This window comes from Rana temporaria, chromosome 5 (assembly GCF_905171775.1).
Source record: "Rana temporaria chromosome 5, aRanTem1.1, whole genome shotgun sequence".
NCBI classification, from domain to species: domain Eukaryota; kingdom Metazoa; phylum Chordata; class Amphibia; order Anura; family Ranidae; genus Rana; species Rana temporaria.
In genome coordinates, this window is record NC_053493.1 from 103294193 (window position 1) to 103308522 (window position 14330).

General features: G+C 43.9%; 1 protein-coding gene across 5 annotated transcripts in view; it reads right to left on the reverse strand.

Annotated features, from left to right (window-relative positions):
• The window catches only part of TBC1D5 (TBC1 domain family member 5), a 723038-nt gene that overhangs the window by 289336 nt on the left and 419372 nt on the right, over positions 1–14330 (reverse strand). For all 5 annotated transcript variants that reach the window (XM_040352961.1, XM_040352959.1, XM_040352957.1 and 2 more), the window contains 2 exons: positions 700–789; positions 531–605 (listed from right to left, as the gene is read on the reverse strand). In XM_040352961.1, the coding sequence (XP_040208895.1) occupies positions 531–605; positions 700–789 (165 nt within the window). The remainder of the gene's footprint in view (positions 1–530; positions 606–699; positions 790–14330) is intronic.

The window sequence follows — 14330 nt, forward strand, 5'->3', positions numbered from 1 at the left end:
AAAATGACATCGTTGCGACGTCATTTCGCGCAAAGCACGGCGGGAAATTTCGAAATGGAGCATGCGCAGTTCAATCGGTGCGGGGACGCACTTTATTTAAATGAATCACGCCCCCAACCCGCAGATTTGAATTCCGCCGCCAGAAATACACTACGCCGCCTTAACTTACGGCGCAAATTCTTCCTGGATTCGACTTAGAGCCAGGTAAGACACGGCGGCGTAGTGTATCTCTAATACGCTGCGCCGTTCTACATGTATGTGGATCTGGCCCTATATATATATATATATATATATATATATATATATCACAAATGTTTTACCTTTCATTTCGGTTTAAAACTAAATGGGTTGTTTTACAAGGTAAGGGTTCACACGCATACTTTTTGAGCATGAATTCTACATGATCTGTGAGGTCAGGTTTGTAGAAAGGTGTGTTCTTTGCATTTAGAGGTTTTATGCTAGAATATGCACCTCTTTTTTCAAGTTATTTGGAGTTCTACTTTAAATTTTGAAAACAACAAATCACTCACCCCCTCATCCTGAGACAGTGGATTGTTTATCATCAAGTCCTGCTGGCCAGCAGCCTTTCGAGGATTTGTTATATGCTAAAATAAGACAAGCAGGATGTCATCCACATATCCCAGGAAAAAAACACAAAGTTTTAACACAACACTTAATAATAGCAGAAATATCACTTACTATTTCCTTAATCTTTTTATACCCTGTTCTTAACTCCTCCGTTTTAGTTATCCATTGGCTTCTGTCTTGGGGTAAAACATTTAGAAACAGCTGCCAATAAAAAATGGAAATGTGTTACAAACAAGCTTTGGAAAGGACATAAATTATCAAGGGAAAATATCCAGTACATTGAAAAGAATACTGAAAGAGCACTGCAGCAGAAGGATAAACGATACAGATGATAAGTTGGATAGGTGGCAGTCTAGCATAATTTTTCTTTAACAGTAGAAGTATCTAGTGTAATGGTGTTAATTATACTTATTTTTGTTCTTAATTCTGTTCACATTTAGAATTACAGGCTTGCCTCATCTCCTGCCCTGCATTCTTTCCATCTGAAGTGAAATCATAGTCACATGGGGGAAAGCCGACCATGCACTAGTAGATTTTTGAATGAACGCATGTACAACTATTCGTACAAGTGCATTCCATGACCTGACAAATGTTGTTCAAAAGTAGTTCAAAGACATTTGTTTTGGGGGGTGACAACCTACTGGCTGGATGGCCGCTTGAATCATGAGTTCTGCTCAGCTCTCCGAACATCGACACATCTATGGCTGTCCTTAGGCTTCCTCTGGCCCTGCTCTGAGAGCCCCAAGGCAGACTTGGCTCCTGCCCGATCGGGCAGTATGCAGAGACTACGGCACAAACTGGTTCCACCACTGCAGAAGCTCTGATTTTTCTCCATCATGCACCTGGGACCATAACAAAGTGGTGGCGGAGACCAAACACCGGTGGCTGCTCCTGGAACTCTAGTGCTACATTCTGCCGTGCAGTCCAAGGAAAATACAGATATGGGCAAATTAAGAGGCCAATCTCATTCTGGCAAATCCAGTCCATCCACTTGTAGCCCACTAAAGTTGCAGCCCCACATGGACAACCCTCATGATGACCCCCTATGGAGGTGAGTACATTCCAGCACCCCCTTCCCTTAGACCCATCAAGGCCTGATCCCTTAGCAGCCTTTGCCATGACCACACAACTAGTATCAGACACCACTGTTAAAAACATGCTGCTCTCATTGCATGCCTCCTTACATTCCGATATGATGTAATGCCTTTACAAGTGTAATGCTGATAGCCAGAAACTAGAGGAGAGGGTTGGACACATAGAAGACAAGATGTGCAATGGTACCACCTCCTTCAATGCTTTGATAGACTCTTATGTTTCACATCAGGATGATCTATCCGCACTTAAAGCTAAAATAGCGGACCTGCAAGACAAATACTGCTGTAACAACTTGAAAATTTGAGACACCTGAATCAGTTCAGGCACAATGGCTATCTCATTATGTTTGTGATCTTTTCCATGCAGTCATCCCTACTGGCCAGATGTCTTCTAGATGTTCTACCTACACTTATAAAATCAGACCAATTAGGTTTTACAAATGGAAGACCAGCCTCTGACAACACAAGGCACATTATAAATATTATAGACCATGCAGAGATGGGTCAAACTCCTGCTTTGTATTTTTTAATGCAGAGAAGGAGTTTGACCGAGTTCAATAGGGATACATGTCAGCGATCCTGTCCAAATTTGGCTTTAGTTGTATGGTCTCTCAGCAATCCTGGCCTTATATTCTACCCCCTTGGCTTATGTATACACATCTGGTGTTCTAGAACCCCTGGCCGAAACTATTTGAACCCATCATCACATCATGAGATTTAGTTTTAACCACAAATCACATGTAATAAACCATTTAGCAGACAACATGATTCTCCTATTGATCAACCCCCTTGTTTTACACCCATTTGCCCACTAAGTTATGACAACATTTAGTTCCATATCATATATTAAAGTGAACTTTGCAAAATCTTAAATTTTAGACTTGCAAAAATCTGTCAACCCAACTACCATACATTTGGACAGATGACTGCATTCCCTATCTGGGTATCACGTTGACAGTGACCACAGCCAAGCTAGTAGAGGCTAACTGCAAACCCCTTCTGTTGAATATATGGCAGAATGTGAAGCGCCTGTCCCAAATCGAGCTGTCATGGGTCTGGAGATTGGCATCTTTTAAAATGCAGATCCTAACAAAATACTTATATATATTGCACAGTGACAATTCCATTGCCATTAACATATATCTCTACCTTGAGATCCATATTGCACACTTTCCTCTGGAATGGAAAACAGGCTTGATGCGCCTATACCCATCTTATCAAACTTAGGAGAACAGGCGGTATTGGACTCCCAGACTTTACAGATTAACTCAAAGCATCATAGCTGGTCCAATTTAGACACTGGTTTCAGCGGCTCCAGATACTCGATGGGTAGATATTGAAGCTAGCTGTACTCAATCCGGCAGATTACACCATGTCCTACTAGTAGATACTTGGCAACCTCTGAATCTCTACTAATTTCTTCTACCCACTCAAAGATCTATATATTGCTTCACCCAGTTCAAGGGTCCCACATACACACAATACAATATCCAATAGATGTTTTAGAACTGCTTATACCTTATAATTCAGTCAGAAAATTAAAAGAAACAAGCATAAAAAGGGTGGATGACCAAAATGGCACCCTCAAGTCTACAGAATCTTTCATGAAAGAATATTGGTTACCAAAAACATCTAGTTTAACATACAGTAGGGTCAAAAGTTTCCTAATAAAACACCCTCCACCAAACATAGGGATTTCAGAAGAAATATGGAAATTTCTGACCTCCCCTCATACCTCACAAAAAGGGATTTTCCTATTTTACAATGTGCTCCAACAAAAAACAATTTATCAAAACCTCCCCTATGCACAAGAAGGAAATAGACCTCCAAAAATCTTATTCTGAAACACAATGGCATAGAGCAATTCACTGTAATCTCTTGACATCAAACACTGGGAGCTTACCCAAAGGCTCCTCACTCGCTGATACCTGACCCCTTACCAACTTGCCAATTTCTCACCTGACAATTCCCTCTTCTGCTGGAGAGGGTGTGGGCAAACAGGGACCTTAATCCATATCCTTTGGGCCTGCAAAAGCATTACCAGCTTTTGGAGAAAAGCTTTCCTAATACTCTCAGACATAACTGAAATATTACCCAGACCAGATTTGGGCCTTGCAACTCTACACCTGGGCATCGACTTTCAGCTATAGAACAGTGCTAATCCACATATTACTAGCGGCCAAAACAGTTTTGGCAAGGTATTATTCACACAAATCAGCCACTAGATTACTCTTTGATGACAAATGGAATACATGGGTGAACATCAGTTATTATGTTGATGTTTCACATTAATCACATATTTGTATACTTAGTTACTTAATGACTGTTTAACGGTCTATGCTGTTATTTCGTTTGAAAACATGTGTCTCAAATTAATGGATATATGTTAATGTTATATTCTTTCCACTACCTCTTTCTTGCCTCTTACTGGCAATTTGTATGACTATATTGAAGCTATTGCATGTTTTAGAACCAATTGTCTTGAGCAACAGATGTATACCATTTCAGGTACTATTTTAGATATTTATACTGCTACACTTAGATGCTAATCTATTACTGTAGAGAATCTTCAGTCTCTTGAGAGGTGCTGCACTACAGTGTTTTGGAATCACTCCACCTCCTCACCCTGACCCCCAAGCAATTTCCCTTCGGTGTGCTGGTCACATACACTTCTGTACCATATCTCCCCACCTAGTGGTTTCTATGGAGCAGCCCATTTCCCTCTTTACTCCCATATCCCTTTTATGGAGCACAATGATCAATCCCAAAATCAGAACTCCTCACCGACCTGACCATCGCCCCAACCAGGACATATTAGACATGCTTTCACTACATATGGGGTTGCTGTTTTCTCCTCTCCATTACTACTTGTAATGGGCAACCTTGATTTCATTGCAGGCACACATGACTGCTCATTCCGCACACTGACTGCTCAGGATAGAGTCCTGGAACTCAATTCAATGCAAAATTAAATTTAGAGGACTGCCAGTCAAATATCAACTGACCCCTTCTTCTCCTTATTAGGACCTTTTAGGCTCCTTTAACGTTCCCGTTTCTATGCTCCCTGCCAAACGTTTAACATTTTTAAAACTCATTTACATCCTTTTAGAAGGAAAGTCAGGTGATGGGGCCCTTTCCTCATGCTCTTGCATTCTCGTCCAATCTCTGTTTGAAACAGCAACAACAATGTTCAGGTTCTTGGATCGATGGGAATGTGGCCTTAATATTAAGCGCACACCCCCATTCCAAAATACTAATATTGGCCTTTCATTCATCTATCAGTAACCGATACCAAGAATCAGGATACAAATTAGCGCCTTGTTGGTATCATACCCATAAGCTTTTACACTCCATATATCCATCTATTCCGGATTCCTGCTGGCGACGTGATGCCTCACAGGCAGACCTGTTACATATTTTCTGGCCCTGTCCGGGTCTGCATGACTTCTGGACACAGGTACATGCGATAATACAAAAGTTCACTGACCGCTGTATACCAAAGGACCCAGGAATCTTTCTTCTTCACTATAACAATATTCCTTTTAAACTATCAAAAAAGTCTTACCTTATTTATCTGGTCAATGCAGCCCGCTCATCACAACTCTATGAAAGTTGCCCTCGCCTCCCACCTTATAAAAGTGATTTAATCAAATGCAGGGTATTGAACATATGGAGAACTTAACCAGTTCTTCTAAGGGGACTACAGAAAAAATTCATAGCGCCACTGGTGGCACTTCTTTTACTCAGACGATTACAAGTAACTATTTTCTGGCTCCTCCTCCAGCATCTCAAGCTGCCCTAGACTAATAACACTATAAACTTTTTGAATTCTCCTCTCCTAGACTATCTTGCACATATGGGTCTACCCTGTTTTTTACAGGTCCCCCTTCTTCACTTCCAGAGACGGAAGGAGTTCGGCCCCCTCCTCCTTCCTCCACCGCCGAGCCAATTACAAAGCACAGCGCGATTCGTGCATTCGCAGTAGGGAACCATCTGTGAAGCCAAAAGGCTTCACTGCCGGTTTCCCCTAATGGAGATGGCAGCGGTAGCACCGCACAGCTGATCCAAAGATCGGCTGGGGTGCCGAAATTGCGGGCTTCCTGGACAGGTAAGTGTCCATAAATTAAGTCAGCAGCTACAGTATTTGTAGCTGCTGACTTTTAATAATTTTCCCCAGGCTGGAACACCTCTTTAAGAACAAACCTCAAGGACCTTGTTTGTATCCCGGGGACTGCCTGTACTGTTGACTTTGACCAGGACTGAAACTTTCTAGTTAAAAAGATATAGATCAGTAAAGATTTCCTTTTACAAGGCCGGTTAGAAAAAAAGGAGTTTGGGGGCAAGCTGACTCTCGCTATCTTAAAGTTGACATAGCATTTTAAAATACCTTGATAAATGGGGCCAACACATCTCGGAAACATTTGTATCTTTGTGAACATTATTACATTAAGTAAAACAGGAGTACTGCCCATTGTGGAGTACTGTGCTTTGCTTTGTCTGCTGTTTATACCATACCACCATCGGCCCCGCACCTAATCCTACCAATTTGGTTGCAGAGGTAATTTACAGTATATCAAGTAATTTTCATATATAAAGTAACTCCAAGTATGAACAGACCAGGAAACTTCTACGTTTTTATTTACCTGAAGTTACCAAAAATCTGTGAATTGATTTTAACATGAAACTGCTGACACCTCTAGGTACTTTCATGAAACCCTGGTATTTATGTTGAGTACCACAGTAACTCCAAATCCCAGAGAACATCCTGATATGCAAATTCTGAACCACTCTCTGGATAAACTACCTTGACTTGTCCACCTTCTACCTCTTGCACTTCACTATTTGCCCATGAGAATGACAAATGCCCAAACTGGCCAACAGTGAGACTCTGAAGAAGATAAAGCCATCCAAAACTGAATGTACTTAAAAGTTTAGCCTGTACTTCCCTGCACTACATACATACCAGCCCTTCACTAATTTGTACCAGTGCCAAAATCATTGTGTCTAAATATAATGTCTTCTAAATATTGTAGAGCTAACACCGTGCAACCATAGTCACTTTTCCAGTTTAAAAGGGTAACTGTATCCAGCAACCTATAGTTTCTGCTCTAAGGCTGAACTATTACTTTACAAAAAATTGAATGGCTGACAAGTTCACTTTACAGTAAATGTAAACCCTAATGTTGATCCTGCCAGAATCCTTGAGAGCTGAATTTCCTGTGCTCTTTGCCTCTCCTGTTACCAGTTAGGTTGTATCCAGCTTCTTTTGGTTATAGTCACGACAGAGACAACACTACTCCTTTATGGATATATTACATATTGAGTAAGCACAACTGGCCATTAGCTAGATAGATGAAACAATTCCCAAGTAAGAAGGGATTGGTATTATGGATGAGCCAGCAAGCCCATAACTTACAAAAGTAGATATCTTAAGAATAACCAGGCGCATGATTTTGATGGAATTGGAACAAATCTAAGGTATCCACTTACTTATGATTAACAGTTATGCTTTTATGTTGACTACATAAAGAACCTCCCAGTTGGTACTGATCGTTCATATAAAGACATTTTATGCCATATGACATCCACTTAATTTGAGCCGAGTCCATCAGGTTGTAAGGCTATTCTGATTTCTTAAATTTTTGGTTTATATCTCACTTGGGCCAAGGTATGCCCAATTGACTCTGCTTTGTATCATTAAATGGAAAAACATAATAAAATTAAGTTATATAAAAAAAAATCAATGTCGTCATTCCCTATAATGCCACTGTACACAGAAGCATTGCTATACATAATAATAAAAAAACAGGCACTTTTATTGTGTTAGATAATTCTTGCTTTTAGAAAGGAAAAATATGTTTTCAGTATGACATCTGACTGTACCATCTTCTATGGCTAATTTAGATTAATTTTACTCAATGATTATGTCCCTTTTGGTATAAATTACGGAGGTATTAACCTCTGCAGTTTGCTATACCATCTGTTAACAAAGTGTGACATGCATGGCTGCCTATGAAACTGAAGGATAATGTGCTCTGCACATATATAAAGTGGGAATACAAACTAGAGATGTAAATATAAGGATCTTCTTATTGTCTATTGAAATGTATATAACTGTCTCCCCGTCCGTGATAATGGTTAATAGGAATAAAAAGGGTATAGTATTAATGACATGGAATGTCAGGGGCCTGGGGGATAAGGTTAAAAGAAAGGTGTTGTTTAAATACTTTGATAAAATGAAACCCCAGGTAATTTGTTTGCAGGAACCGCATATGAGACCCGACTTTGTCCACCTGTTGAATTCACGTAAATATCCAATACAATACCACTCTATACACACCTCTTATTCTAGGGGAGTAAGTGTGATGATTTCAGTTAATGTTATTTTTGAATGTATCCAACAACAGGTGGACAGAGAGGGCAGATATGTTTTTTTTGCTTTGTAAAATGAACGGTCTTTTGTGTATCATTGCCTCAATATATGTCTCTCCACCGTTTACAGTAGCGCCACTTAGAAATCTAGCGCAATTTATGGCCTCATCCCCAGATGTACCAGTACTAGCCCTGGGTGATTTTAATAAAACTTTGGATAGGGATTTGGATAGAATATCTTTTTTACCCAGAGTGGTGAGGCGGATAACTGGTAAAACGTCCTTCGCCTCCCTGATCTCTGAATTAGGACTCCATGATGTCTGGCGTGAGAGGCATGTGGATGACAGATGCTATTCATGCCACTCTGCCACGCACAGTGGTCTTTCCCGTATAGACCTAGGTCTGGGAAATGAGGTGTTAATGAAGTGTTAATGCAGGTAGAAGACTCGGCTTATGAGCCACGCTTAATATCAGACCATTCTGGGTACGGCTCAATGTCGCTGTTACATCGGACCGCCCGTTATGGAAAGTGAACCCATACTGGCTGACCCTGCTTCCTCCAATGGATGGAATCAGAGAGGCAGTACAGGAGTTTTTACACTTTAATAGGGGATCCGCCAGCGCAGTGACAGTGTGGGACACACTTAAGGCATTTCTGAGGGGATGCCTTATCAAAAAGAGATATCGGGTATAAAAACTCGCTCCAGGGAATGGGAGAATAAGGTACGGGATGAATTGAAGGCTAGAGAACAGGCACTGGTAGCAGACCCCTCTCAAGCTAAACATGACTCTTGGATAGAGGTGCAATCTTTGTATAACTCTGTCCTTTTATCTGCAGCAGAGAAGAGCAGATATTTTCAGCAGCAAAGTTATTTTGAGGAGGGGGAAAACACAGGCCGGCTTCTCACCCTTATAGCTAGGGAGCAGCGGGAATCCTCCAATATTTCAGCAATAAAGGTCAAAACTGGGGAGATGCATACTTCTGGGGATGAAATTCTAAAGGACTTTCAACAATTTTACAAGGACCTATACTCCTCTAAAACCAGCTATAGTCCAACGGATATGGCCGTGTTTTTACAAACCTGCCAGTTTCCACAGCTTTTGGAGGTAGAGAGGGAAATGTTAAACTCACCCATAACCTTGATGGAGCTAAAGGAAGCCCTGAAAGGGGCCCCGTACTATAAGTCCCCAGGACCGGATGGTATACCGGTGGGGGTGTATTCACATTATGAAGAGATTCTCTTAACACCTCTTTTACAGGCTTTGCAAGAGGTAGCTGAAACAGGTATTTTACCAGACAGCATGCAGGAGGCAATAATCATTGTATTATTAAAGCCGGGAAAAGATAGGCTCCTGTTGGACTCCTTTCTCCTTATTAAATGCAAATGTAAAGCTCCTGGAAAATTTTTTGCCATAAGCTTATTCCGGGTAATTGACAAACTGGTACATTTGGACCAGTCGGGTTTTATACCCAATAGCTCTACGGCAGACAATATCTGGCGATTATATATGAACCTACAGGTGCCGGTGGATAACCCGGGGGGTAGGGCCATTCTGTCACTGGACGCCGCAAAGGCGTTCGATAGTGTGGAGTGGCCCTACCTCCTGGAGATCCTGGCAAGATTTGGATTGGGGAGTAGGTTCATAGAATGGGTAAAGGTGCTTTATTCCAAACCCAGAGCATTAATAATAATCTCACCCCTGTATTTGACTTATAAAGAGGGACTTGGCAAGGGTGCCCATTGTCCCCATTGCTGTTCGCACTAGCGGTCGAGCCTCTGGCCATTTTGATCCGCACCGCTACAGAGGTGGTGGGGTTTCGTAGGGGCCAGAGGGAAGACAAAATATCGCTGTATGTGGACGACGCGCTTGTCTATTTAGGTGACTCAGCAGATTCATTGCAGGCAGTGATGGGGATAATAGGGGACTTCGGACGTTTTTCAGGTTTTACCATCAACTGGTCTAAATCAACCCTAATGCCCCTAGATAAGTTAAAGGAACCCCTGCTAGCTGGAGCAGAACAGATTATGATAACTAAAATCTTTAAGTATCTGGGAGTGGTGGTATGCCCAGACCCGGCAGAGTACCTTCAGTTGAATCTGGGCCCTCTGTTGGAAAAACAGAAGGAGAAATGCAATAGCTGGTGTAAGCTCCCATTGTCAGTGGTAGTACGGGCAAATTTAATAAAAATGGTATTGGCGAGGGCGCATGCGCGAAGCTCGTGATGGAAGACGTGTCCTTCTAGAGCTCCGCACTCCCCGCCACTACAACGGGCTCTGACTAACGGTCTGGACCGCCCAGCAACCCCATTCTTCCCAGCACTCCTCTCCGGTAATCACCAGGCACCTCCCGGAATGGTCCTGACCGGACATCGAGGCAAAACGAAGCCTAAACCCATTAAGGAGGCCTTGGCCCGCGCCTCGTCCAAGATGGCGGCGAAGGCCTTGGCTAAGCAGCTCGCGGCCTCACCAGACAGATCCACCCGTGCTGAAAGTGAGGACGATGAAGACATCGAAGCACACCCCGGTAAATCATCTACTATACCGCCATCAGGTATGTCACAAGGGGACTTCTTTAAATATATGGAGGCCATGCTTCACAAAGCGCTCAAAACCACCTCGGATCAGATCACCAATAGGCTGTCCCGGGAAATCAGAGAGCTTGGTCAACGTACATCAGACCTCGAATCTCGGGTGGATGACATTGAACTAACTCTCCAGGAACAGGCCCAAGAGCAGGCGGCTCTCCGTGAGAACGCCACGCTTCTCTCTCGTTTGGAGGACGCCGAGAACCGCTCGCGCAGGTCCAATTTGCGTATCCGCAACATCCCTGAAACTGTAGATGACCTGCAATCTTTCTCTACAGCCTTGTTCCAAGAGCTTGCACCCTCCATCCCAATTGAACGCCTGGAGTTCAATAGGATCCATAGGGCCCTAACCCGCCGCCAACAAGATGGCCCCCCCCCCCCCCCCGGGACATTATCATCAAGCTGCATTTCTTTTGCACGAAGGAACAATTGCTTGCTGCTGCACGGAACAAGGATACCCTCCTGTTCCAGGGCCATACCTATCAGCTCTTCTCTGATCTGGCTCCCCTTACCATCGCTAGGAGACGGGCGATGAAACCCCAGCTGCAGGTTCTCATCCAGAGATGGAGCTCCTGACCGTCAATTGTATTCGCCTCGCTGAAGAGGCTTGTTTAAACTTCATTTTTTTTTTCTTGCAGGTCTCCCCTTCCTTTTCTTTTTTTTTCGTTGTATCTTGTTTTCTTCCCCAGTGCCGAACTGAACTAATATTCAGATGATGTTTGTTGCCCTGCACTGTTCCACTTGCGGAAGATCAAGCTGAAGCTAGGAGAGTCTGCCAGCATTGGTTCTCCACTCCATTCTCCCGGAGAGAGGCTACTACAATCCTGTGGAACCTGCAGGGGTTGCTCAGGTCCAGTCCTCTATTTTTTTTGCTATCTACCATTTTTTCTTTTTTTTTTTTTTTTTGTTATATATACATATATATTCAGGCATGTTCCCCATTTAGTTTTGAGTCTGCTCGCCTCGGGCCGCGACTTTTTGTGGCCTGGAGTGAGTATGACACATTTTTGCACTCACCTACCAGGTTCATTTTAAGCTATACCTATGCATTATGTGTGTTACAAATACAACCCTATTACCACAGGTATAGTTCCAGTCTTAAAGTTATTATTGATTGTTTGGTTCACCATCAGGAACCTTCTGGTTCCTACTATGTGCTCTACATTATGTCCCCCCACAGGACTTATGTCTCAGGAATAATGCTTCCCCCTCCCACCCTCCTTTCCCCACCCTTCCCGACTTACCTTAACCTTCCCTAGATCCTCTCCCAGCCCCCAAAATCCCATATCCTCCTTTACTTTCCCTTACCCTCCCTCGCCCATGCTCCCTTCCCTACCCCGCTACACCCTTGAGTGTCCCCCTGAGAGAATGGGGTATTTTAATACCCAGGTCTAGGACCAGGTACTTATCCTCTGTTATACGACGCTATATACACTGCAAGTGTTAACCAAACACACCCTCGGTTTAGTCTGAAAACGTTACGTAAGTTATCATTTATGTTTTTTACTTTTTGTTGTTAGGAATATGCTTGTTTTAAAGTTACTGTATGTTATTCCTTTCACGTATTCATATTAAACGCAATCTTTATATCCCCCGTTTGTGGCGGAGAGCAGTCATTGCTCCCCCTTTCTACGGTGCACCCACCCCCGTGCTGGCTGGCTGGCCGGTGATCGGAGCACTATTTGGTCAGGCGACAGAGTTTGACTCTCACCCTTCCTGATGTTTACTGGTTTGCCCTACGAACCCTCCCCTTCCCTTTCTTCCTCCTCCTTGTCTCACCTTTCTACTCTCTTCTTTCTTCTCTTCCCCTGTCGGCGTGGTCGGGGTCCCCTGGTGAGGCCTCAGTATAGTAATCTTCTCAGCCTTAAATGGCCCCCCTGAATGTTATTTTCCTGAATGTCAAGGGCCTAAATTCTCCAAACAAGAGAGTTAAGGCGTTTCAAACATTTGCCTCCTTGAAGGCTGACATAGTGGCCCTCCAGGAAACTCATTTTTCTGACCGCAATACTCCAAAATATTTTAGCCCTAAATACCCTCAGGTGTTTACTGCCTCAGCTAGTACAAAACACCGAGGTGTCCTTATTGCCCTACATCACTCACTCCCCTTTACAGTGACCTCAGAAATTAAAGACCCTGAAGGCCGGGGGCGTGGCCAGGCAGCTGATGTAACCGGACGCACTTTCAGCTCGCTCCGCCGAATCTCCTGACATCCATCCTTATCAGCACCCATCCTGCCTGGTTTTGAAGCCCGATCGCTTCAGAACAGAGCCCTGACCACCCCGGTGCCCTCCGTTCCTAGATCCGAGGAGGATGTCGGCGAATAGGAAGCAAACTACGTCCCGGACCGCAGACAGCATGGCGATCCAAGATGGCGCGCAGGCCTCCCGCACCGCCAAAGAAAAGCACAGGGATGGAGCGGAGAGGCTCTTTTCCAGAGTACTGGCTACAGATCCCGGCACTTACCCAGAGAGGCAGAACGAGAGATCCGGGGGTTCATCCGATGCGGACGATACTGTCCCCCTGGAGGATGGCGGAGGCCCGGAATTCACATGGAGTGACGTGAGTACACCTAATGGCAACCCCACTAGGCCGCAGTCTCTCCCCAGTCCTGCTTCTGATAATGAGCCCTCACTCAGAGACATTTTTGCAGCTATTAACACATGCAATACGTCCCTAACTGCCCTGACTGCTGACATCAAAGGGGTTAAGGCTGAAATAACATTTCTGAGGCAAGATGCACAAAAATTGAGGGAAAGAACCTCTGCTGTAGAAGGCAGGATAAGCTCCATAGAGGATGACATGGCCCCCATGCAAAGGGATCTCTCATACAACAACCATCTCCTTACTCAGCATTCATCCCGTTTAGAGGAATTAGAGAACAGAATGAGAAGGAATAACGTGAGGCTGGTGGGTTTGCCTGAAAGAGCTGAAGGAAAGAACCCTGTCGAGTTTATTGAAAATTGGCTGGTGACTGCTTTTGGCAAAGAGGCTTTCACTCCATTATTCTCAGTTGAGAGAGCACATAGAGTGCCTTCCCGGCCTCTGCCACCGGGGGCCCCTCCAAGACCCTTTCTGTTCAAACTGCTCCATTATAAGGATAGAGATGCTATACTACGCAATGCCAGGCTCAAACCTGAAGCCATGAAGATAGATAATGCAAAAATCTCTTGTTTCCCTGACTTCTCAGCTGAGTTACAAAAGCAACGTGCTAAGTTTATAGACATTAAACGCCGTCTCAGGGCTCTGGACATAAAGTATGCTATGCTATATCCCTCCAAACTAAGGGTAGAAGCGCTGGGCTCCGTTCACTTTTTTGACCTTCCGTCTTCAGCCGCACAATGGCTGGACAGAGAGGAACGCTCACTCCGGGATGGTCGTATCCAACGCCGCGCTCAACAGGATGGGTGATACACCGATTCAATTACTACTGATAAATACCTGTTTGCTCTTGTTCCAAGGCGGAGAAGCTGCTGATGCTTAATCCACACTCCACTAATTGGGCTATTCGTTTTAGCTGTTGAGAAGTTTGAACGCTTTGGTGCACTTCCACTGTTGCCCCCATGTGGATCTGGCTTAGGCCCCACCTCGCCTACGGGCACATAAGTTTGGCCATGTTGGCCTATGGTTATATGACCTTGTTCTCCCTTTTACTGTCTTTTCACCTACTGGACACCCTTGCTGTGGGACCA